Genomic DNA, 24,266 nt, shown 5'->3' with positions numbered 1-24,266 from the left:
TGCGTTCCCACAGAAGCTTTATTGAGTATGTAGATACATGAACCATCATTTGCCTAGAAGCAGAAGGTTCAGGTCCTTTTATGGCAATTTCCTTTTTTGACACGAGTTCTAGGGAACTGGGATGAGTTGTCCTATTGCACTAAGAGAAACATACCTTGTGTTTCCAGAGGTTGCTTTTCAGTGGAAATACCACCATTCACTTTATAGGATTCTTTAACATTTTCAACTTATGATTGTAATAAGGGCAACTTTAACCAGTCAATAGAAGTCCATCTTAATGCAACAGTGACTCTACCTAGTCCTTTAGGTACATAATAGCAAGAGTCTGGAACTACAAGAGCTATTGAGTTTGATCCAAGCTCTTTTCCATTCCAGCCTCAGAAAAGGAAGCCAAACCAAAATTTTATGCTCCAATCCAGATAACAAACTATTTCACTTTGACTTGAATCATTTAAAGGTACTTTTTCATATATTTGCCCCATGAACATTCAGAACAGCCTAAACCAATGTGTTTCTGCAGTCAAAGAAGAAAAAAAGTATTTAGGGCTGTCACCTAGAGTAGAATACAGGCGATGTGGAACATACAGACAACACTCTAAGACAAACCCTTTACCAGCCCAAATATTCACATAACCCTACAAGAATAAAATTATATTATTATAATTAAAAGCTAATTTAAGGAATGTACAGTATTTACAGCCATGAAAATTACACAGAAGATACTAAGTAATAGGAGAACAAAGTGAAGGAAAGTAAGGACAGAGCTAGGAGGAGGTTCCCAGGCTCTTTCCTATTGTACATAACTGAGGAGTGTATCCATTTCGTATGATACCTTGAGTAGCAAATGCCATTCAGGGTCTACATAGATGTTCCCTTGATAACCTCTCTCCAGGAACCTCTCTCTAGCACAGGGTTAGAGAGCTTCTATCTTATTCCACATAAAATCTATTGCAACATATAAAGGGAGCTCATAGCAGCCAATGGGCCTGTCTCCCAGCTTAGCAGGAGTCAATAATGCCCTGTGTTACCATGCATTTGGTATTTAGTCAAAAGCAGACAGTCTTCCTAGACTACATGAACAGATCTCAGAAGAGTAGAGTGCTTTCTGTAATATCAGAACAAGCCAAATTCAGTCCTCAGGCCAGTTTACTTCAGTTCAGGTATAAGATGAGACCAACTAATGTCTGTTCCTAAGTTTTCATCCTCAAGACCAGGAAAGCTGATATCTAGGAGAATTTTGCTCAGGCTGTCATTCATGGTATCAAGGATAAGGCCTTCCATGAGTGAACGGTTTTCAGTAAAGCCAGAAGCTGGCAGTTCAACAGATAATTGCTTAGTAGACTCATGCGTAAAAGCTGGAGAGCTTGTGAGGGGGATATGCACCATGTCACTGGATTCTGTATTGAGCAGTTCCCGAGGGGACTCAAAGAGGGGATTTTTAAGAGGTGTGGTGTTAAAACCAAGCAAGTCCTGGTTCTCCCGGAGGGGGGTGAATGGCAATTGAAGGGTTCTCACTGGACTGAAGTCCAGCTCGTGACTTTCCTTGGTTAAGGATGCTGGCTTCCAGGGGTCAAGGCCCCCTAGTGGGGGGGTAGTAGCTGCTGAGACTTTGCTGGGAGTAGAAGAAATGGGCAATTTGCTGAACATCTCTTTGACTGGTGTTTTAAAAGGCCCCTCTTCCCCCTGTGAGCAGCTGAGCTGTGATGCATTCTCAAGAGACTGGCTTTCCTGCAGGAAGGGGTGGTCTGCCCCTAACCGGAAACGGTCAAAGCCATTGCTTTCTGGCAAAACAAGGACAGGCTCTTCTGAGCAAGGCAATGCTAGGCGTTGTTTCCTTCTGGATCTGCTCATTTCCCGCCTTTCCCGCCTCTTTATAACTAAAGTGTCAGAAACAGTCTTAGATGGTGACTTCAGTAAGGTGAATTGTTTCTTCTCCTTTGTGGATGAGACTTCGAGGAACAAGCCTGGGTCTTCCTTTACTGTTAGGGTTGAAGCAAATGGGGACAGCCAGTCATCCAGTTGAGAGCCTTCTTCTTCATTAATACAGATGCTTTCAGGGAAAGAAGCCGATCCCTCACCAGGCTGGGAGCTGCTCTCCTTTAGGCAATGGGTTGGGGAAAATAGATCTTCATTACATTGACTTTCCTCCTTGACAGCAGCCATGGTTAGAGATGACTCTTCTGTAGAGAGTGACATCTACAAAGAAACACAAGTGATATGCAGCCAGTAACCAAGGATCTAACCCACCCAAAATCCAAATGATAGTGAAAAGAGACTACATGCAAATAAATGCTCTTCCAGAAGAAGTTCCCTATGTTACATGTCTCTTCAGAGCTATCAAAAATATGAATGTTTTAGGGGCAGAACAAGGCCATTTCTTCCATTCTTATTTTTTCACATCCAAGTAGTAGAAAAAAAATTGTCTTGAAGAATCCATAGAGCCTTTGGCCCATAGAAAGCAAGGCTATAGTAAAGAAAAATAAACCCCCCTCCCACCCAATGCCTCCTCCTCCGAAAGAGCCAAACCGAAACACCCTCAGAAAACAAGAAACCAACCTTTGGAGCAATGCGCACACGCTTATTGCTTCCGAAAGTCTCTGAGCTGCTGATGGATGCTCCCTGTGCCATGGATACAGAAGGCTGCAAGACAAGAGGCTGACTCAAAGGAAACTGGATCGGAACCAGGTAGGAGTTGATACGAGGAAGCAAAGGCTTCATCTTTCGGCCTGGAAGGGAAAGTAGACTTGCTAGCCTCTTGCCCTTCCGGTACTATCTGTTGAAACCCAGGCATCTAATAGGAAGTCCTTCTGAATACCCCAAAATAAATATCCAGAGGTAGGCTCACCTGCCTTCTCTGCTAAGTTTGAGGATACAAATTCCAAGCTGGAAGGCCTGATGAACAAGAAAGTAGTCCTTCATACAGATCATAGCCCTCCAGTTGGGGCAAGCTCTGCTTTCACTCCATTTGAGTACCCAATTCCCTTTATGTCCCCATCACATCCTCTCTCAAATACAGCAATACTGCCTTCAGCTCTAAACCTCAGAGTAGGAAGACTAAAAGCTGGTGAACCTGAATTACAATTTCCATGGTTATTCCTAAGGGAATCTGGGAGAGCACCCCAGATTTCTGAGACTGATTCCTTTTGGCCAAGGATTATATAGACACTCACGTGCATTTGGGGGTTCAGTTTTGGTACTGCTGTTGCTTCCCATGCTCTTCTGGGGATCTGGAAGATGTCTTTTTTGCTGCTGCAGTCATTGTGAAATAAGAAAGAAGAGAAGGAGAAAAGAAAGAGATTTAAAGAGAAAAATCCAATTTTATTCTGCTGCCTTACCCAGAACTGAGAATCCAGAAGCCTATACTTCGCTAATACAGAGAGAGCAGCTGTTAGCAACCAGCATTCATGCCAGCTCTAGCTCTGTGCCACTTGCCGTTTTGCAGCCATGCCATCTCAAAGCCAGCTGCCAACCAAAAGCTGTGTAGAAAAAAAGATGGCGTGACAGAGCTGCTCCAGCTGCAGACTCTACTGCAGAAGTGACCTGGTTTCAGTGTCCTCAGTGCCTGAGGAAAGGCAGATAGGGTAGCTTTATTGTATATTTGATTTCTGTACAAACTACAGACCAGATAGATGTTCAAGTAGAATAGCAGAGGCAACAGAGGAATGAGAAGTCTAAGCAGACAGAAAGAAGGCCAGGGCTGTAGCCATGTCAGAAAAGTGTTTGGCTGCTTGCAAACTTGTCGTTGTTAAAACTGCTGAATGCAAAAGAAAGTGCAAACAGATTCCGAGAGTCACAATGCACCTGGGTTACAAAATTAGAAAGGAGCACGGAGAGATCCTATTCTTTCTGGATCTGAACCCCAAAGCAGATTGGGACTGCTGCTGTGGAGATGAGGGTTTTACCAGAAATCTCTGGGCTTGTTCTCTGAAGCCTGTTGGTACCCACTGCAGCCTACATCTAGTTGCTCAAAGCTGTACAGCTCTACCAGCTGCAGAGACAGCATATGATCTGAAGGCAATTAACCTTTGGCTCAACTCCATTCCCCAAAGAGGGTGTGCATGGAGCTGTATGATTAGCTGCAGCAGTGACCTAGTCCCCCTCCCAAAGGCTCTTGTCCTTTCATTCAGTGATTGGCAAGAGCAGAATGGAAGCCCAAGCCCCAGGCCAGAGGGTAAGTCTTACTGATTCAGAATGCTCAGGCGATGTTGGTGACTGCAAGTCCAGCGGCTGGTGGCAGCAAGGCATTGAGGGGGAAAAAATAAGATGAAGTTATCAACCAAAGGGGGAACAAATAGGACTTTTTAAACTTGTATTATCTGAGCAAACAAGAATCAATCTATCTGCCCACCCACTGCAGAAAACACAGAAGCATTTAAACCTATACCAGACTCAGAAGGTCAGTTTCTCCCACAGAACAGTACTTCCTCAAATACCTATCTGGGATAGGGCAATCCTACCCTATTACTCTCTAATCAAACAGCATAGGAAACCCTACTTGATTTCTCACTAAGAATTTAAATCATTACATTTGGCACACCACCTGAAGAATAAATACATCCCACAGAAGTTCCAGATCACATGCACAGACAAATGCACCTTTTCTTTCAATACTGAGTTTTTGTCTATTTATCAAGAGAAATGACCGAATCCAGCTTCTACAAGGCTAAAGTCAAAACAGTTTGACCTTCCTGTAAAAATAAGGTGTATCTGGATAGTGTGGCATTTAAGAACTAGATGGCTTTCCATTTCCTTTGCATGAGGCACTCACCTTAAATACCTGGTCCAGTGTTAGGCAACGGTTTGCATCAGGATGAATAGTCCAGAATGAAATTTTACCATTAGCAGATGTTTCACGGACAAACATATCATGAAGGGACAGGTTGTGCCGAATGGAATTCTGGGGGGGAAAGAAGCATGGGGGAGGTTGAAAAGTGGTAGTTCCATTATCAGCACAGCAAGGCCTACCTCAGCCCTGGCAGAGGGATTAGATTCCAAAGTGCAGGCAACAGGTACATTCATATTTACTGCATACCCAAGCCAACCCTGTCATCAATCTCTTATTCTACTTACACTTGACATCCCTATTCTTTCTCCAGTGATCAAACATCCCATCATCTTGCCTAAGTGGAATGAAAAAAGGGATACAAAAGTGGAATAGAGAACATCTGGAATGAGAGGGTACATGGGGTGGGCTGTTTAACATCCACTTTGCTCTGCAGGCTGGCTAACTTCATTTTCACTCAGAAAGCCTATAGAATACCACCCTGTGGCCCTCAGCAACTTGAAAGCCTGCTTATTACCTTCCAACCTGGCTTAGCCACATGTTTAAAATATGGGAAATGATCCTCAATCCAGGTATAGATGTCCTTTAGAGTCATACGCTTCTTCTCAGTGCTGTTGATGGCAAACTGGATCATGGCCATGTAGGAGTAAGGAGGTCGTTCCGATACCGAATCCTGCCATGAGGCAGCAGCAGCGGCAGTAGGAATATCAGCAGCAGCAGAATCTTCTTCAGTCTGAGAGATGAAAGGAATGATACATTACTGCTCAGAAAGTTGACAAAGAAGGGCCCTGGATCTTACAGGTTCTTTTATTCAAATCAGAAAATGACAAATTCAGGTTACTTAGAGATGGTGACACCTAGTTTTTGCAAGTCTTCTGATGCACATGGATTACTTCCCTATCAAAAGTCTTAGTACATGCTCTGTTGTCTTTGCCTACTTACCTTGATTGTTTCCTGCAGAGGCATCTGGTTCTCTTTCCCCGTGTCTTGCTTCACAGAACAGGGACTTAGCCCATCAGATCTCATCTTCCCCAGCCACTGGATGTTAGTGAGACTATTGTCCAACACAGAGCCCGTTGTCTTGCCTGTGGGGGTAACAAGCCCATAGCTCTGCTTACTCAAAGTAACCCTCTTTCCCCTTCATCTCAAGTGCCAAAAGAAAGGAAGTAGTCACACTTCTAGAAGATGTATGTGCATCTCAAGACAGTGACAAGATGGTATTGCAATTCTAATGTTTCTTGTGGAAGGAATTCAACCACCATTTCGTTTCTGTCTTGCCCAGAGAAGCTGTGGCTGCCCCATCCCTAGCAGTGTTCAAGGCCAGGTTGGATGGGGCTTGGAGCAACCTGGTCTAGTGGAAGGTGTCCCTACCGTGGCAGGGGGTTGGAACTGGGTGAGCTTTAAGGTCCCTTCCAATTCAAACTATTCTATGATTCTATGATATAGTAGTACATGCTCCATCCCTGGCAGTGTTCAAGGCCAGGCTGGACGGAGCCTTGGGCCATATGGTCTAGTGTGAGGTGTCCCTGCCCACGGCAGGGGATTTGGCACTAGGTGACCTTAAGGTCCTTTCCAACCCTAGCTATTCTATGATTCTATGACCTGCACAATTTCTGCAGCCTTAAAAACAAACATTCAAATCAGTCTATTGCTCTCAACAAAACCAGGACAATATTGATGCAGTACATCAAGAATTCAAATGTTTAGTTAATGGATGAATATAGTGAGCAGAGGCCAAGGTAAGTAGTGACAAACTCCAACTGAAAGCCCTAGCTCACAAGACCCAAACCAGAACTTTTGATGTCTCCAGGTTTTGGAAATGCATCAGTGAAAACTAGCAGTTTTGTCATTTCTGGTGAGGTTGGTTGTAGCAGCACAGCTACTGCAGCCGTCTCTGGGTTTCTATCAGACAGTTACTATACTGTGGGATAAGGTTTACTACAGCCCAAAAGCTACATAGCTATTTTAAGTTGCAAATCCAAATTTGATCTGATCAGTGTTTCAAAGTAAAATCCAACCCACTTCTAACATTTACTCAGCAGGTTCATGAGACAGCCCAGGGGGAAAGAGCCTTAATTATTAAAGGATGGGAATCATCTCTTTTTCACAGCTCTAGGCCCGTATGTTTTGTCACTGACTAGGGTGCCCTATGTTAGTCTTGAATACAGCCATAACCCTTTTGCTAGAAGAAACTTTTTTTCTAGGCTTGACTTCCTCAAGCCAGTTTTTTTCTGCCAACACTAAAATTTTGCTTTGCTATACACTTTTATTTACTATCTCTTCCATCAAAAACATATCCACTAGGATACTTCAGATTTCACCGCATATGCATAGCTATGTAGATTATTAAAATCAAGTCCGTGCTATTTGGTAATTAGCAAAAGAGTTCATGTTATTGCATACTGAGATCCAAGCACTACACTAATTGGCCCACTTCACATCTCTTCATCTATCTGACAGGACCAAAAAAAGGGTTAAGATCACATACTGTTGCTCTCCTGTTCCTGTCCAGCCACAGAATCAATTCTTGAATGCCAGAGCGTTGTCCCTCCTGCAAGACCAGGTGTCTGTGTAACATTCCTCTCTCTTTCTTGACCATCTGCCGCTTTAGGTACTGTACTGGGTTTCTTCTCTGATGAGAGATGTTGTGCTGGTGTTGGACCTGCTGAACGGGATGTGCCCCCACTGCTAATGAGAATGAATTTGTTGGGCCCGTTGTTGCCACATTCTTTTCCTTTTGCCGTCAGTGCCTCTATGATGCTCTGGATATCCGCATCTGTAGGGATGGCCACCACTTGTGTGTTGGGCATGGTAGGATGGTCAATTATCTTTATTCCTGTTGGGAATTTCTGCAGGCCATAGTCCATTTTGTCTCTGGGTTGGCTGTTGTGCTGGTCCTGCTGGCTGACCTCCTGCTTAGGAGTGTTTTCATCCTGGCCACTGTTCTCATCTCTTGCTGAGGTACTGGGCACATCATTCTGCGGAAGGGTCAGTTTCCGTCTTTTGAGAATTAAGGGCCTGCGAGGGCTGGTCCTCATCATTGACTTCTGCAGTCACTCTCCATTGAAAGGGATGAGAACAAATCCTGCAAAACAAAAGATACCACGTATGAGTGCAGGGGGCAGCAACAGTTAGGAGAGGTGCAGCAAATCACGCAGAGCACCTCGCACAGAGCATGTTTTCAGCAATTGCTACAAAGCTAGCAACAAGGGAGGAAAATAATAACAATAATAATAAAAAAGAGCATTTAATAAGACTGAAAAGGCTCCTGGAAAACAGGACTGTACCTCCTTTGTCCACATCTTGTAGTGATCTCAGGAGACATATTTGCAGAGTAGATAATTTGCATCAAAAGTTGGAAGCCACAGAATATGTCTAATGAGGGAAATACACATACGTGCTTTACAGAAAGGGAGACTAAGACTTAGGAAGATGTAACATAGAAATAGTAATCCCATTTCTTATATTTCATTGCTGTAACCAGATTACATGACCTTAATGAAAAGGGAATTTAACAGATTATTTAAGACCTGGGAAACAAAGACTGTCCCAGATACTACAAAAGCGCACAATAAATGCGGCAGAAGTTAGGTGCTTTAAAATAAATGTAAAGTAAATGCCTTAATTATTCTTTCTGTAGATTTGTCAAGAACCACATAATTTTTTCACTGGGCATCATACAATTTAAATGTCAAACTTTTGGACAGCAGATGGTTCAGATTATAAACCTGGAAGATAAAATTTAGAGATACTGCATTCAGGGTAAGATGCAGCATGTCCCTTCTGAGAACACCACTTACAAATATCATGCAATTCAAGAAATAAAGAGGCTGACTCCTGCAGCAAAATATACCAGAACAAGACTATACAAACAATATTTATATCTGGCAGGCAGAATAGAAACAAAAAAGATCTTTTGTATTAGTAGATTTGACCGTGCCAGCGAACAAACACGAAAATTCTTAGTATAGATAACCTACATACACACAAACGAAAAAGTTCGACAGATGAACGCTGAGCTGTTGATGCCCTCTGTGCAGGGAGCAGGCAAGCCTGTAATCAGGGTCTGCCCAGCAGCCAGAGTCCCCAAATAGAGACACGCTTAGGCACGTACATGGCCCTTTGCGGTCTGCTTAATTCCGTCAAAAGAGAGGTCTCCGTAAGACAACGACAAAAGAATAACCTTTAGGTTGCATTCTCTACGGGAGCGAGACATTTCTCAATAAGGCCTCGAGCTGCTACCACCGGTATAGGCCCGGGAGCAACCCCCTGTACATACGGCCCCGAACGTAGATAAGGGAGGGGAGTGCTAAAGGCCGCCCAGCTTCTCCTTCATCCCCCTTAAGCAAGGGGGAAGGGGCCTCCCAGCGCACCCGTATCCCCCTGCCGCCCTCACCGGTAAGTCCGTCTGCCACACACAAGGGCCCCTTCGCCCCGGGCCCGGGCCCGGCCTAGGCCTTACCACCTCCCAGCTGCCCTGCTCTGTTAGTGCGGCTCTCGTGGGGTTGCCGGCCCTGCGCCCAGCCCCCGCGGAGAGGCAGAGGAAAAGGAAGGGAAGGAGGCGGCAGGAGGTGCTCAGCACAAGTCGCGACTCACCACCTCCCCGGCCAGGCAGCGGCGCTTCCGGGCTCTGGCACTCGCACAGCACACATCGGTTTGAATTTGGCGCCCAGCAACCCGTTGGCATCACGTGCCGGCGTGGACCAATGAGACGTGGCAGGGGCGGGGCGGATCGGGCCAATCGGCGGCGGCGGCGGGGGATACGGGTGCGCTGGGAGGCCCCTTCGCTCTTGCTTAAGGGGTCCGCTCAGCCGGTGCTGCGGGCTCTGTGCCGGCAGAGCCGCCCAGCAAGGGCGGGCCTGGAAGCCGCGCTGTCCTCGGCCCGGGAGCCCTGGCTGCTGAGTGCCTGGCACCAGCCCCTGGGCAAGCCAGCGGGCAGCTAGCCGTGGCGCTGGTCGCGGGCCTTCTGAAGGGGCACGGAGTTTCACCGTTTAACGGGTGTTACGGCCGTGTCTGGCTAGGGCGGCTCGCAGGACTCCCCGAGGAGGCTGTGCGTCTGGTAAGCAGTCAGGCTGCTGCAGCCTTGTGTATTTGGTAAGAGAATGCATTTATCAGAACATGTTCTCATTAGAATTCCTTGTATTTGCTAATCTGTTTTTGAATGGGAAATTAAAGTTGCAGTTCAGACTTATTCACCAGGTTAAACATAACACAAGATACAGTAACACAGGAGAGAAACATCAAATGCATAGGCATAGGTAGGTAGCCGCTAGAAACTGAAAGACTTCTAGTTGTCTTGCCCCTACAGAATATCTTGGCATTACAAACCAGTTTGATGGAATAAATTGGGAAAAGGGGGAGAAGTTTCATTGACTTTCAGCTCCTAAGCTGTTTTTTGTCTGTGACTAAACTAGATGTTGAGCTAATGTGAATAGATTGTCTTAATTTTCTTGATAGCTGACTTGACAAAGAAGGTTCAGTAGGTCAAACACTCTCATTCCTTTCTTTTGCTTCTTTCCCATTGGTTTCAGTGACTTTGAAATTTCAGTGACCAAGCCTATTCTAAATACAGCTGGTTCTCTATTTCAGTATTTTAGACAGGCCTTACCATAGATGTATGTTTTTCAAATTACTTCTAAAATATTTTCATGAAGAAAAATGACTACGTGAGTTTGCCTGTCTTGGGTAGTTAAAATATGTATTTTTGTAAGGAACTAACTTTTCCAGTAATGTTGAGTCTGGCCCAAAGGCCAGTTCAGAATTCCTTTTGCAGCTGGGACACTTGTTTCATTCACATCTGTTTCTCCCCCAAAGTATTTGGCCTCATGAAGCTCTGGAGCATCTATCTATTCTGTGCGTTTCTAAATCTATCTGAAATCCAATAGAAGGTTCAAAAAGTACTGATCGGAAAAAGTCTGCATAGAGATGTGTATGGCATACTGTTGCATGTATATTTTACTTTTGTTAAAAGCTAGATCAAACAAGTTTCTCTTCAAATCCATTTATTTGCCAGATTTGAGAACACTTTAGCATCTCCTTGTGTGCTTTTCTCTTTCTCCAATTTGCATTAGCAAGCACCATGAGGTTTCGAAGTGGTTTTACCATATCTTTTGATGCCTCCGAAGAAGAAATGTACCAAGGCCAGAAAAGCAGAGCTGGTATTCCTTGAGAGGCCGCGAGAGGGACCCGTCCATTGCTATGAAGCTCCGATACATTCGGCTGAGAATCCAAGACGTGTTCCTACAAAACCTGTAGACCAGAACACCTCTGCTGCCTGGGTTGGTATCCATTATCCTTCCCCTCGAGCTTTGTTTTGTTTTTAGGGACTACGCAGTAACTTAGGAATGCTGGAAAGGATGTATAATTATTGTAACTAGATCTCAGTTTGGTATGCTCTAGGAAAAAGCAAATTGCAAGAAAGAGAAGCTGACTCTTTTGTTGATACCAAGTAAAATAAAGATTACTATAACAGAGGGATTTTCAGGTTTTATGTAAGAGTCTAGAATCTTTCAAAAAATATATAGATTTTGAACTTTGTACAAAACTTTGTCTATAGAAAACCGATTTTAGAAGTGGCTTTTGGATGATACAGAGATTAACTGTTGAAGTAAACATGTTTGGGGGAATATTGTGAAAGTCACAGTAACATAACTAAGGTGATGGAGCTAAGTGGGCATCCTTTAAATTGTTTTGTATTGATTTCAGTTCAACCTCTACCTGTCCAGGGAGACTGAGCATGTAGTTTACTGGATTATTCAGAGTTATGCTGAAACGCAGAAAGAAACAGGATCCAGCTCTGAACTATATTTGCAACTTGCAGGGGTTACAGGAGTAGACACCAGTTAGAATGTGTTTTTTTTAAAAAAAAAACCAAATCTTTAATTCTTAAGTTGCCAGAGAATAGCTCACTTGCATCCCAAACACTTTTTAGAGAAGACTGGCAAACGTGATGTTGAAGTTCAGCAGTATCTCCTGCTTAGTAGCTTGGTTAAGAAACTGGTTTGCTTTGCTCACTTAATGAACACACTGAAAAAAGATGGGTAAGTGGGGGAGTAGAATCAGGTTGGTATTCGTTTGTATGGAGAAAACTGCTGTGATTTTTTTTTTTTCTTATTATGTCTTTCCCTTCAGGTGTGTCCACAATTTGGAACAACTACATCAGTGGCATTGAAAGCATGCCAGAAGAAGCATCGTGGTCCTCACAAACCCCAGAATTACGATGCCAACTACAGTTCACTTCATATAGGAGGAGCTTGTCGAAGAGCTACAGCCTGCAAATTTCCTCCTTTAACTTTTGAGAGGACAGAAGAAGGTGCAGCCCACCCCTCAGATCATCCAAATCACTTGAGGAAGCACACACAACACTTGCACAGGCAGCCCAAAGAAGGGACAGCAGCAAAAGCCAACATCCAGGTGAACAGTCTGGTGAACTGTAGAGAAATACCCTTGTTACCTGCTCCCCACCCTGTGGAGCCAGAAGTCTGTAGTTCACCAGATGTAGAGACTGCACAGGTGCCTTCCATAAGTAACTGGAGATGCAGCAGCACTCTGCCACAAAGTAGTAGCCATGCCTGGCAACCAGAAAAAGAGCTGGCATTTGGTATTGACTCCTGTGAGGGGGGTGAGTTGGAGTCAGCAGCAGTACTGGTTACAGATACTCCTGAGCATGAGTATGGAGTAAAGGTTACATGGAGGCAGCGGCCTCTTATAATGAAGTATCTGCAGGACAGCGGGAAGCTGAGCGCTGCTGACGTACTGGTGAAGACGAACCTCGAGCTCTCAAGGAGACAGACCAACGTCTGACTTGGCAGGAGCAGTAAACCTGTGCAAAACCATGTCAGAATAGACTGTTAATTTCAAGGATGGAGAGGGGAGCTGATTTAAGCCAAGCCGTGTGCTACGGCTGGCTCATCCTCCTGAGAAATGCCACAAAAGCGCGGGGGGTGTCTTCTTCGCGATGGGGGTATGTTGGGCTGTGCTTCCTCAGGGAACTGGGTATCTCTTAAGAGTTTTTGGCTGTACGTGGCCGCTTGCCGCAGCTGTTAACTCCAGCCCCGCAGGTAGGCAGGGCACGGTAGGGCCCGCCCCAACCACCACAGAAGGGGCGGGGCTCGTCCCTGCCCGCTGAGGGGCACCGTGGCCAATGGGGAGGTCGCGTGCTGCGCCTCCGGCCAATGGCGCCGCGCTTCAGTACCGAGTTCCGTCGCCAAGGGTAGCGGTGAGGCCGGGGTTGGGCGCGGTGGCAGGGGCCTCATAAGTAACGGTGGGGCTCGGGATGGAGAGTGCGAGGGGCCGACGTGGCAGCTCCAGCGACAGGTGAGAAGGGCAGTGCGAGTGGGGCCCAGCGGAGCTATATGCGGCCCGGCACCGCAGCTCAGTGAGGGCCGTCCGATTGCATCTTCCGACTGACGGGCAGGGTTTCAGGGTGGCCGTGTCTCCGGGAGCAAAAGGGCCGGGGCTGCCCGGCTCTGCGCGCAGCTCTGTCTCGCATCGCGTCAGGAGAAGCGCCCCGTGCCGAGCTGAGCGGCCGCAGCGGGGCCTGTGTTCTGCCACCGCCGCTGCTGACTGCTGCGCGTGGGGTAGCGTCGGGTTGCTCGGCTGGGGGAGGGGGGGTTGTTGCCTTGACAACACCCGCGTCCGGCGGGCAGCAGCGGTGTCAGGCCCGCTGGGTTTAGGTGTTTGGCTCCAAACCGTTCGGTTTCGTGTGTTGCGTGGTTACGTGGAGACTGAACTGCCGTTGTGGGTTTCTGTCCAATCTGCCTGTTTCTGGTGTTGCTGTGATGCGTTTTTGCACTGCTGTTCTGCTCTTGTTCCTCGTGAAGGTCTTGGGGTACGTAGCGACGTACTCTGTGTGCTGTTGGGAGAAAAGGAGAGAGAAAAAAGGGAAAGGAACTTGGCTGATGTAGCAGGGAAAGCAACTGTAAGCTTTGGGGAAGGTGTTTTGGAGATTATGCCTGTAGCACTGAAATAGCTCAAACCCGAAATTATTTGAAGTGAAATGTGAGGATATAGGCAGGCAGTGAAAATTTTGACAGTATGATTGTAAAAATACAGAAAAAATACCTTTTGTACCTCTGGTGTTTGGATAGGGAAAGGAGAAGCAAGTAAAGAGTGAAAACCAAACTTCAAGTAGTTCACTTACAATGAGCACAGTGTAGAAAAGAAACTATTTACTTATGGCATACAGTTGGTAATTGAGAGTGAAAAGGGGCAATAGAGTTAGAAGGGGTCCTGTAATTGCTTTGCTCCACCAAATATGCTGTGAAACATTAGAAGATGACTATGCAGACTTTAAAGGCTGAGGTTTGTATACTATTCTGGAAACACCTGTTGAAAAACTGAAGACCAGATGCACATAAATTTCCTTGCACAGCTATTAGAGGTTTAAGTTGAAGTTACAGGAAATGATGCTGCTTTACTTGTAACAATTGTACTATTACAATTTCTTTATGCTAAGAAGCTTGTTTTGCATGCTTTTATGGTTGCCTCACAGAAAGATCTTAACACCAATGGCAGTTCCATGTGGTAGTGCTTCCCTCTCACTCCCATTTAAACAATCATTTCCTTAAGTTTCTTGGTCTCTGTGGTTAAAGAAAGAAAATTAGAAAGCATGCACCTAAATAAAGGTACAAAGTTTTTAAATAGTTTCTTAAGGCCTCCTATTTTTAGGGGTCTGACTCTGAACTTAGAATGTTCAACAGCACTATTGTAAGTTGAAGAAAGACAAAAATTGTATTCTTAAGAAGGGTATTCTTTTTCTGAGAATAGTAAAATTATCCATAACTCATTAATTCAGTCATTGAAGCTCTTGCTTGGCAAAATAATTATGAGTTGTACAAACAGTGGTTTGTGCAGATAAAGGAAATGTGATGCATAATAACTGACTGTTCATAGCAATGAAGATACTACCTGTAAAGTCTAAAAATGCCACCTGAGCTGCAATACCTTTACTATTGAGCAATATGTAAAATACATACTATCTTAATATGGAAAAGAAGGGGAGGGTATGAGTGAATGAGCTGCCTGACTGGTTTTAAACCACGACAAAGATACTAAAAGTATTTTACTTCTAATAGACAAAGATGACGTGACGAAGTCAACACTAAATGTGTATAGTTTTGTAAATGTGCTGTGGGATACTTGATTGTGGGGAAACGGCTGAGGTCTTGGCTGTAGGTCAGCCATCTCTGAAACAGACTGTCCCTTGAAACTGTGCCATTGTGTTAACCTGTCTCCTGTTTGAGGTGGCTGCAACTGAAATTGCAAGTTGATTTTAAAGTTTGATTGACTTTCAGGGAGACATGATGTAATGTGTGGGGTTTGTTCATCAAGAAGTCTGGGGGGAGGGAGGCTCTCTGTGGCTGTCCTTATGTGAAACAATACTCCTTTTTGACTCTGTAACTGTTGTACTCTGTAGGTAATGGGGGGGAGGTCAGTTGTATTGTTGCGCGGGATTGTGAGAGAGAAAAGGGGTCTGGGTGGCTCGAAGTGGTGTCTTGTTGCAACGCTTGAGGGGAGGGGGCTGCGAGGGTAAGGAGGCTGGCAGTGGACGCTTCTCGAAGCCTCTGGGAGCTTCTCGAAACTTCCCGAAACTTCTCGGTAATGAGACCCCTGCAACAAAGGGAACCAATGGGGAAGAGCCATGTCAACATCCGAGTAAGGAGGGGCGACAGGATTGGCTAGGGCCTTGAACCGGAGAAGATAAAGGACCGCCTCCCAGGGACCGCGTGTGCGCGTCTTGGGCGGAGCAGAGGACTCCCCGGCGCACCCAGCGCTGTTTTATCTGCTATCGCTTACTCAGTTTAATAAAATTTATACTTTAAACCAAAACCGGCTACAACATTGATAACACATGATATAACTGTCTTAATGCTTTAAAAAATGTGGGGTAGATAGTGCTATTTCATAGTTTTGGTAAGTGCAATACCTTCTCTCTTCATTTGGGAAAGTCCATTTCGAGACTTTATATGAAATTAATAATGTTGAATACAGTAGAATCATTCAGATAAAAGTAGTTCTAAGTCATTGTAAAGTTTAAAATATCGAGAAGGAAATTTGGTTCTGACGATATTTTAGAATCGTGTAGACTGATGAACTTCACTTTTTTGCACACTAATACGGTATACAGGAACAGTTAAAGTTTCCCACATGCTGCCTTCCAAATGTGATTCAGCTTCTGACTTGCAGCTGTCATACATAAAAACCCATCATTTTCAAGGGACAAAAATCTTGACTGAATCTATAGAGACTACAAACCTCGGTGTCAGTCACAGCAGTCCCTCATGTAAGTTGTACGCTTCTTTGGTGACTGGACATGCATTGGTTAGTGGTTTTCAGTTTGGGAACTCGGCAACTACAGGATATTTCCTCAGTGTCTGCAAAAGTTAGTGAAGGAAAAGAGCTTGTTGCCAGTAGTTCAGTTTTCAAAAGATTATGATCCTGTGGACTATTAAAGGTTCAAAAGTAATTTTATGTATTGCTGTCCAGCCAAAAGCCTTTTCCATGTTTCGAAAGTTATCAGGAGTCTTGGTGGCTGGTGAGCTTGACTGTTTTATATAGATGGACCATAATTACAATTAGGGGTAAAAAAAAGACAAAGTACTTTTCTAATGCTTTTAGGTGTACTTGTAATCCAGACAAGTTTAAATATTCTTTTAAAAGCCTGTCAGCTCTTCTGTTAGCCTTGGGTATTCTTATTTGGCCACAGGTGACCTTGTAACTAACAAGCTCTGTTTTGTAAATTCCAGGTTTTATAATTCTGCAAATTTTATTCTTAAATAAAAGAGAATTGGCTTAATATCTTCTTTGCTTCATCCGTTTCAAGTCTGAACATTATAACCAAGAAATCCGTCCAAAATGGCATATTGATAAAATGCAGATATTTTATAAATGTGGTTGAGATGTATCTTTGCAAATATTAAAATAAGAACCCAGTTTAAACCCCCCTGTTTGGCTACACACTTAAAGGTAAGTTTGTGCATATTCTTATGGTTGTCTTCCTCTCTGCCACCCTTCCAGCATCCATGGTGGCTTTAACAGTAAATAGCCTGTGTGGATTTCTGGCTTTTCTTGGCCTTCCTTTCAGGAAAATAGTACTGCTTTCACTTTAAGTATGTTGTAACAAATTACTTGAGACTTTTCTGGCTAAGGAAAACAAGAATCTACTTTCTGTTCTCCTGGTATAGTATAGTAGAGAATGACACAGGCTGTTGTTTGTACTCTTTATAGTACAGAGGTAAGATCTACTAGCTTTTTTCCAGAGTGTGCTGCTTTATTTTCATAGCTGTGTTCCCTTGTTCCAAGTAGGAGGAGCTAATCTTTGGTACTTGGTGAGTCAGTTTTGGAATGGCATACGGAACTCTGAAGCAGTACAGTAGTCAACATTGAACAGAATTTAAAGTTTTCATGACACTTGTGTTCCTGTTGCTTTTTCTTGTAAGAGCCTGTATTCTTTACTGTCATCTAGTTTATTATCGCTGCCTGTGAACTATCTTCATTTACCTTGTGATCTCCAGAACCCAAATGGACAGAATCACAGAATTGTGGAGGTTGGATGGAGCTTCTTGAGATCAGCTGGTCCAACCCTGCTACTCAAAGCAGGGTCAGTTGAAGCAGTTTGCACAGGATGATGTCCAGTAAGATTCTGAATATTTCCTAAAGTGGGGCCTCCACAGCGTCCCTAGGCAACCTGTTCCAGTGTTTGATCACTCTCTCAGGAAAAGTTTTGAGCCTTCTCTTTCCCATGCAGAACAATCCCAGCTATCTCAGCTTTTCCTTGTAGGAGAGATGCTCCAGTCCCTTATTTTTTATGGCCCTTTGATCAGCTTGCTCCAGTATGTCTGTATGTTCTTGCCCAGAACTAAACACAGATTTTGTGTGTGGTTTCACCAGTGCTGAACAGAGAGATGGGGGTCACCTCCCTCGACCTGCTGGCTATACTTTTCCTAATGCAGCCCAGGGTGGTGTTGGTCACTTGCCGTAAGGGTGCAGTGCTGGCTCGTGGTCAGCTTGTTCACCAAGGTACCATCTATCCATTTCTGAAAAAGGCGTGTCATAAGAGAGCATATGCTTTATTCCTTATTTTACCATAATTCAACTTTTCTCCAACAGACTCTTCATTTCTCTGTGTTACATTACTAGCAGGTTCCTGTTTAGTTCACCCGACAATCTCCTGACATGGTAACTTTTCTTATTTCAAGGTGTGTTTGTGTAGGTATATAACGGTGCAGAGTATATCCCATTGCATTTGTGAGATGATAATTTTATACTGGGATTTTATGCTTCCATGGATTCTATTTTGAAACTGAAGGTAGAGGGGATTCCATGAAGGACATGGAACTGTTGGAGCAAGTCTGGACGAGGGCCACGAGGATGATCAGGGTGCTGGAGCACCTCCTGTATGGAGACAGGCTGAGAAAGTTGGGGCTGTTCAGCCTGGAGAAGAAATGCTATGTGGAGACCTCACAGCAGCCTTCCAGTATCTGAACGGGGCCTATAGGGATGCTGGGGAGGGACTCTTCATCAGGGACTGTAGTGAATAGGACAAGGGGTGATGGGTTCAAACTTACACAGGGGAAGTTTAGGATAGGTATAAGGAAGAAGGTTTTTACTGTGAGGGTGGTGAGGCACTGGAATAGGTTGCCCAAAGAAATGGTAAATGCTCCATCCCTGGCAGTGTTCAAGGCCAGGTTGGACAGAGCCTTAGGCAGCATGGTCTAATGTGAGATGTCTCTGTCCACGGCAGGGGGCTTGGAACTAGATGATCTTAAGGTCCTTTCCAACCAAAGCCATTCTGTGATTCTTCTGAGCGTTTGTTTCACCTGGCCTATACAATTTCAGTTTACCTGACAAAAATCACTGGAACAAGTCCCATAAAGAAAAGTTTGCATCTCCTTTACTGACAAATGCTCTTTTCTGCATTAACTTGGCTGCAGTCAGTCAGTACTAGACGGTATCATTATTTACCTGGTTACATTTGGCATGTGATTAGTCACCCCAGAATGGATAAATTTTCAGAGAAACTCCTTTAGGCCAGATGTAGTGTGTTCTTGCTGAACTGTTTTAACCTGAACAGCCTGTTACTTTCAGGTGGGCTTCACTTTACTATTGGAGAAGATGATGCTGCAAGGATAGGCTTGGATCAAATTCACTGCTTTCTTGGCTTTATCCAACAAAAATAATTATCAACCTATTCATGTTTTTTAATATTTTTTTTTCTGTAGCACATGTGTTTTGTTTTTTTCTTGAATTCCATTTTTCAGCATAGTATTCCTATTACTCTTGTCCTGATGAGATCCATCCGCGGGTCCTGAAGGAGCTGGCAAATGAAGTTGCGAAGCCGCTGGCCATCATATTTGAAAAATCATGGCAGTCAGGTGAAGTTCCTGACGACTGGAAAAAGGACAATATAACCCCCATTTTCAAGAAGGGGAAAATGGATGACCCAGGGAACTACAGACCAGTCAGTCTCACCTCTGGGCCTGGCAAAATCTTGGAGCAGGTTCTCCTGGAAAGCATACTAAGGCACATGAAAACAACAAGGTGCTTGGTGACAGCCAGCATGGCTTCACTAAGGGGAAATCCTGCCTGACCAATTTGGTGGCCTTCTATGATGGGGCTACAGAACTGATGGACAGGGGTAGAGCAGTTGATGTCATCTACCTGGACTTGTGCAAAGCGTTCGACACTGCCCCACACGACATCCTTGTCTCTAAATTGGAGAGACATCAATTTGATGGATGGACCACTCAGTGGATAAAGAACTGGCTGGATGGCCGCACGCAAAGAGTTGTGGTCAATGGCTCAATGTCCAGCTGGAGACCAGTAACGAGTGTCGTCCCTCAGGGATCGGTGTTAGGACCGGTCTTGTTCAACATCTTCATCACTGACATGGACAGTGGGATTGAGTGCACCCTCAGCAAGTTTGCCGATGACACCAAGCTGTGTGGTTCTGTTGAGACGCTGGAGGGAAGGAATGCCATCCAGAGGGACCTTGACACGCTTGTGAGGTGGGCTGATGCCAACCTCATGAAGTTTGACCATGCCAAGTGCAAGGTCCTACACCTGGGTGGGAGCAACCCCAGGCACAGCTACAGGTTGGGGATTCAGAGTAGCCCTGCAGAGAAGGACTTGGGGGTGTTGGTTGATGAGAAAATGAACATGGGCCGGCAGTGTGTGCTTGCAGCCCAGAAGGCCAACCGTATCTTGGGCTGCATCAAAAGGAGCGTGACCAGCAGGTCAAAGGAGGTGATCCTGCCCCTCTACTCTGCTCTTCTGAGATCTCACCTGGAGCATTGTGTGCAGTTCTGATGTCCTCAACATAAAAAGGATGTGGAACTGTTGGAACAAGTCCAGAGGAGGGCCACGAGGAAGATCAGGGGACTGAAGCACCTCCTGTGTGAAGATAGGCTGAGAAAGTTGGGGCTGTTCAGCCTGGAGAAGAGAAGGCTGCGTGGAGACCTCATAGCAGCCTTCCAGTATCTGAAGGGGGCCTATAGGGATGCTGGGGAGGGACTCTTCATTAGAGACTGTAGTGATAGGACAAGGGGTAATGGGTTAAAACTTAAACAGGGGAAGTTTAGATTGGATCTAAGAAGGAAATTCTTTCCTGTTAGGGTGGTGAGGCACTGGAATGGGTTGCCCAGGGAGGTTGTGAATGCTCCATCCCTGGCAGTGTTCAAGACCAGGTTGGACGAGGGCTTGGGTGATATGATTTAGCGTAAGGTGTCCCTGCCCATGGCAGGGGGTTGGAACTAGATGATCTTAAGGTCCTTTCCAACCCTAACTATTCTATGCTTCTATGATACTCTTGAGGTGTTTGGGTAGCTGTTTTGGCACAGTAAAGGCAAAACATATCTGTGTGTATATAGTCAAAGAATATATATATATATATGTATATAAAGAAAAAAGTTGTATATCTTTCAGAATGCCAGCTTGTTGTGGTGGTGAGGGTGGTGGGTTTTGGTTTGGGTTTTGGGGGGGTGGGGCCAGGGGTGTTGGTTTGGTTATGTTTGGCACGCTTTAAAGCATGGGTTTTAAGAAAAGTACCTGATTACAGTGGCGTTCCATTTTTAAACTCGTAGGTAGAAGCAAGAGTATTAAAGGACTAACTTGCCTTTGTATTTCTTTTGATCTTCTTTAGTAAGTTGTAAGTTGTTCAGATAGCTGCTACAAGTTATGCAGTGCTTGTCAGAACATGTAGTGCCTAGAGTATTTGGGTGTATTTTACAGTGGAGTAAGACATACAGATCTGGATGCTCGTCTTTCTGCTTCCCCACCCTAATCTGGCAGGTGTTGTTGGCTTTATTAGTACTTTTCAAATAGTCTGTGATTGTTTTATGTGATTTGTATCATGTGGGACATAATTTGTATGTTAAGGCATATCGAAGACAATCTTTATTCATGATAATATATTCACTCATTCAGAATTGCTCCCAAAATAGTGTTCACTGTTGCCATGTCATTGCTCCCATATGTTAAGCAGGTGGAAAATCTTGCCAAATGAATTTTGTGAAACCTTTCTCAAAACTTTCTCAAAACAGTATGCTGTTGGCATTAGGAATCTGTGCATGTTTATTTAGGAGGAGGAATCAAAGGTAAAACTGATTTCACTGGGAGATAGCATTCTTTATGTAAAAACCCAGACAGAGGTTAAAACTTGCCCTTGTTGAACTGTCAACTGCTTAATAACTTGTAACTGAAATGCTGTTATAAGAACTGTTACATAGCAACCTGTGTCACTTAAAAATGGGGGTGACATTTTATGGCCAATTTACAGCCAATCCAGTTTACCTAGAAAGACTTATAATTAAAAGGAAAGAATCTTCCATGTTTGCCAAAAAAAAAGTCTGCTTTTCTGCCTTGGCGAAGGCGGAAAACATTGATAATCCTCACTACTATTGTTCTGTGTTACTCCCTTTCCCAGAAATGAGCAATTCTAGCTGTGTCTGTTGCAAGGAAAAAGATGGGACTCCTCTCTTTTGTGGACTGGAAGGTGCATTACAGATAATTTTTTTTTTGTCAGCCATTTTCCAGAGACAGCATTGTAATCTTTTAAAAGATAAGAAGTCTTCTTCAAATGATCTCATTTCTACAGCTTCTGTTTTCTTTCATAGCCATAGTTTGAATGTAGTTCCCAGGAAAGTTCTTTGGAGAGTTAAGAGTGAAAACCCCTTCATACCAGCTGTCTCTTCATTTCTTACTGAAGTTGGTTTTACTTGTGCTTCTACAGCTAAAAATAAAATCTAGTGGACAAAAATGTGTGCCATAAACCACATCCTTCTCATTCCCTGATTCTTAATTTCTGGGAGTGTTGCTCAGAGACATAACTGCTGCTACCACATTAATAAACTGTCTTGCAAAGGAAAAAGGAGTTACATGAGTAAGAAATGGAACATAATGTATTGGCAAGTCTGTAACATCTGTAGATGAAAATGTTAGTTTACTGTGCCTTCCTTAAAGGAAGCAGACCAATGGGAACAGCTAAAAATTTAAGGACCTCTGAAGTTATTTCTTCATTGTGGCTAGTTCGATATTCCAAAAAATGGTTAGGAGAGACCAAATAAAAACATCCATAATAAATTTGTCATTCATATTCCTATTGTAACATTTTAATTTCTGCTTATGAGAAGGCTAATTCTGATTTCAGCAGGAATATGAGGGTTAAAAATAAAACATTTTGCTTCATGTTAGTCTGTTGAATCTAGAAAAGGATCTGTGAGGACAAATGGATCTGTGAACCCCTGTATGTGTTGCTGTTCACATTCAGGCATGCTGTTGTATCTTCTCAGTTGAGTGTTTCTTGAACTAGTTGTTCACACACTCTTTTATTCTGTATTCTGGATAATAAGTATTCTTCACTTCTACATTACACTCTGAGTCATTTTTCCTTTCTCTCTAGCATGTGTCCGTTATCCATCATGTAGCTTTAGCAGGAGACCTTATGAGTTCTGGTGAATGTAGCAGAGGAGTCAGGGGCAGGGTCTTGTATAGTCTGCTCCAGGGACTGGGAAGAGGAAGATCATGACAGGCTACCAGGATTTTTTTATTATTATTTATCAAAGGTAAACGGGTGACTGTTTTGGTGGTTGTGTTTTAGGGTGTTTTTCTCATGTTTTGAACACTGTTGTTGCATCCATGGAGATACAGAGTATTTTTCCTGTTCTTACTGGATATTTAATTCCTACTACACGTAACCCCTTCAAATAAAAAGCCATAGTTAAGAGCATAGTGGTTCAACGTGGGCATGTCCAAAGAGCACTTGGATGTACTAGTCTGTGTAGTAAGTCCATCTGAAGGAGGATTTGCATTTGAAGCCTGCAGCTGTATTAGCACACTGCTTGCATTCCTTTGTGATGAGCTGTGGGAGTGACTAGCACATCGTTTTCCTGTAATGTCTGTAGTAACACCAAACCACTGTGGGGGGTAAAAAAAAGGTGTAAAATGTGCGTATGTGTGGGAAGCTCTTTTTGGTCTGGTTATTTGTTACACCTTAACAATGACCAAATGCTGGAAGGTAGGTCTGGGGAAGAGTGAATAATAATAGTGGGTTTGTTTTGTTTGGGGGTATTTTTAGCACTATTTACAGTGCCACAGTGCTTATTTGTGGCTTTGTTTCTTTTAATTTTATTCTTTGTGTGGATCCTTGCAGTTTATAATGAGAAGAATTGGTCACTGCTTTCACTTAGTGGCCTGCTGCAAGGTGATTTTGGTCTGTGTTTAACAGTAAGTTGTAAAAGAGAACACTACTTGCTGTCTTTTTACTTTATCAACCTCTGTGACCTGTTAGAATCTTTATGTGTTTCAATCATGCCCAAGTCTCAGTTAAGCAGTTGGAGGTTGGACACTTTATCGTCTGTGTTACGGTCCCATTCCACGGGCCTTTAGACCTGCCTTTGACATTATGTAGCTTTATTCCAGCGTGGGTAGAAAATAATTTTCATTGAGGATTTCTGCAAGGCATGTATATGAGTCCTTATTTTTCAGCATTTTGCCATCCTTCAGGAAGGAAGACGTGGAAGTATATTCCATTTTCTGTTAGGAAAAGCAATAAAGCCACAGGTTGAAGCTTCTATCTACAGGGGGCATCATTGTAGTTCTTTTTAATTATATAAGAATGTGTCCATAAATATAATATTAATAAGAGCTGCACAGCTTGCTTTGTAAGAAACACTTGACTACAGTTAACAAATGTCATCTATTTCGTAAGTCAGTGGGCATAAGAAAATAAACGGAAAGGAATATCCCTCCTCCTTGTTTCTTAATTATGATTGTAAGTGGAGCTTTCAAGCACTTATAAAAAACACATCACAGTTTTACTTTATGTTGAAGTTTTATGTGGCAACTAATATATCTTGCTGCACTCAGTAGATGTGTCTCTACATGCTTTTTTTCTTAAACTGTGGATTTTTTCAGGTGAAGACAACTGTATTACTGTAACTGTTGCTGTAGGGACATGCAATACTTCTCATTCCCTCTTCAAGAA

The 24,266-nt window shown here is 43.8% G+C and overlaps 4 protein-coding genes across 9 annotated transcripts in view; 3 read left to right on the top strand and 1 right to left on the bottom strand.

Annotated features, from left to right (window-relative positions):
* Positions 1-5,902, bottom strand: FOXM1 (forkhead box M1). Its single transcript, XM_061472239.1, has 7 exons — positions 5,726-5,902; positions 5,301-5,516; positions 4,769-4,897; positions 4,183-4,227; positions 3,171-3,249; positions 2,557-2,726; positions 1-2,196 (listed from the first exon to the last, which is right to left on the bottom strand). Exons 1-7 carry the CDS (start codon positions 5,807-5,809, stop codon positions 1,147-1,149), a joined length of 1,773 nt encoding a protein of 590 aa, XP_061328223.1. The 5' UTR covers positions 5,810-5,902; the 3' UTR covers positions 1-1,146.
* NECAP1 (NECAP endocytosis associated 1) overlaps positions 1-12,890 on the top strand; it is a 149,470-nt gene extending 136,580 nt beyond the window's left edge. Inside the window, exon 9 of the transcript XR_009746736.1 lies at positions 12,878-12,890. The gene's annotated coding sequence lies outside the window, so the exon portion shown is untranslated. The remainder of the gene's footprint in view (positions 1-12,877) is intronic.
* Positions 9,728-12,618, top strand: RHNO1 (RAD9-HUS1-RAD1 interacting nuclear orphan 1). Of its 4 annotated transcripts, none has more exons than XM_061472267.1 (3): positions 9,728-9,849; positions 10,859-11,061; positions 11,915-12,618. In XM_061472267.1, exons 2-3 carry the CDS (start codon positions 10,897-10,899, stop codon positions 12,584-12,586), a joined length of 837 nt encoding a protein of 278 aa, XP_061328251.1. In that variant the 5' UTR covers positions 9,728-9,849; positions 10,859-10,896; the 3' UTR covers positions 12,587-12,618. The 4 variants fall into 4 exon arrangements, with proteins under 4 accessions (XP_061328251.1, XP_061328253.1, XP_061328252.1 ...); XM_061472269.1 differs by having other exon boundaries at positions 9,741-9,842; positions 10,855-11,061; XM_061472268.1 differs by having other exon boundaries at positions 9,744-9,877; positions 10,855-11,061.
* The window catches only part of TULP3 (TUB like protein 3), a 29,845-nt gene continuing 18,079 nt past the window's right edge, over positions 12,501-24,266 (top strand). For 2 of the 3 annotated variants that reach the window (XM_061472260.1, XM_061472263.1), the window contains exon 1: positions 12,501-12,746. In XM_061472260.1, coding sequence (XP_061328244.1) covers positions 12,646-12,746 — 101 coding nt within the window. In that variant the 5' untranslated portion in view covers positions 12,501-12,645. Of the gene's footprint in view, positions 12,747-12,891; positions 13,100-24,266 lie in introns of those variants that run through there. The other variant, XM_061472264.1, reaches the window with a different exon arrangement.

Source organism: Pezoporus flaviventris, unplaced genomic scaffold, assembly GCF_033815535.1.
Source record: "Pezoporus flaviventris isolate CSIRO_AGI_PZ_B2104156 unplaced genomic scaffold, CSIRO_AGI_Pfla_v1 ptg000070l, whole genome shotgun sequence".
Lineage (NCBI taxonomy): Eukaryota > Metazoa > Chordata > Aves > Psittaciformes > Psittacidae > Pezoporus > Pezoporus flaviventris.
This window is presented reverse-complemented; position numbering and strand designations above follow the sequence as displayed.

Excerpts from the sequence above, each read along its gene's own strand:
- FOXM1 (XM_061472239.1), bottom strand. The coding sequence starts at position 5,809 with ATGAGATCTGATGGGCTAAGTCCCTGTTCTGTGAAGCAAGACACGGGG. Across the intron at positions 3,250-4,182 it reads CGCCTGAGCATTCTGAATCA|CAGCAAAAAAGACATCTTCC; the intron begins GTAAGACTTACC and ends CAATGACTGCAG. Across the intron at positions 2,197-2,556 it reads GTGTGCGCATTGCTCCAAAG|ATGTCACTCTCTACAGAAGA; the intron begins GTTGGTTTCTTG and ends GTTTCTTTGTAG.
- RHNO1 (XM_061472267.1), top strand. The coding sequence starts at position 10,897 with ATGCCTCCGAAGAAGAAATGTACCAAGGCCAGAAAAGCAGAGCTGGTA. Across the intron at positions 11,062-11,914 it reads AGAACACCTCTGCTGCCTGG|GTGTGTCCACAATTTGGAAC; the intron begins GTTGGTATCCAT and ends CTTTCCCTTCAG.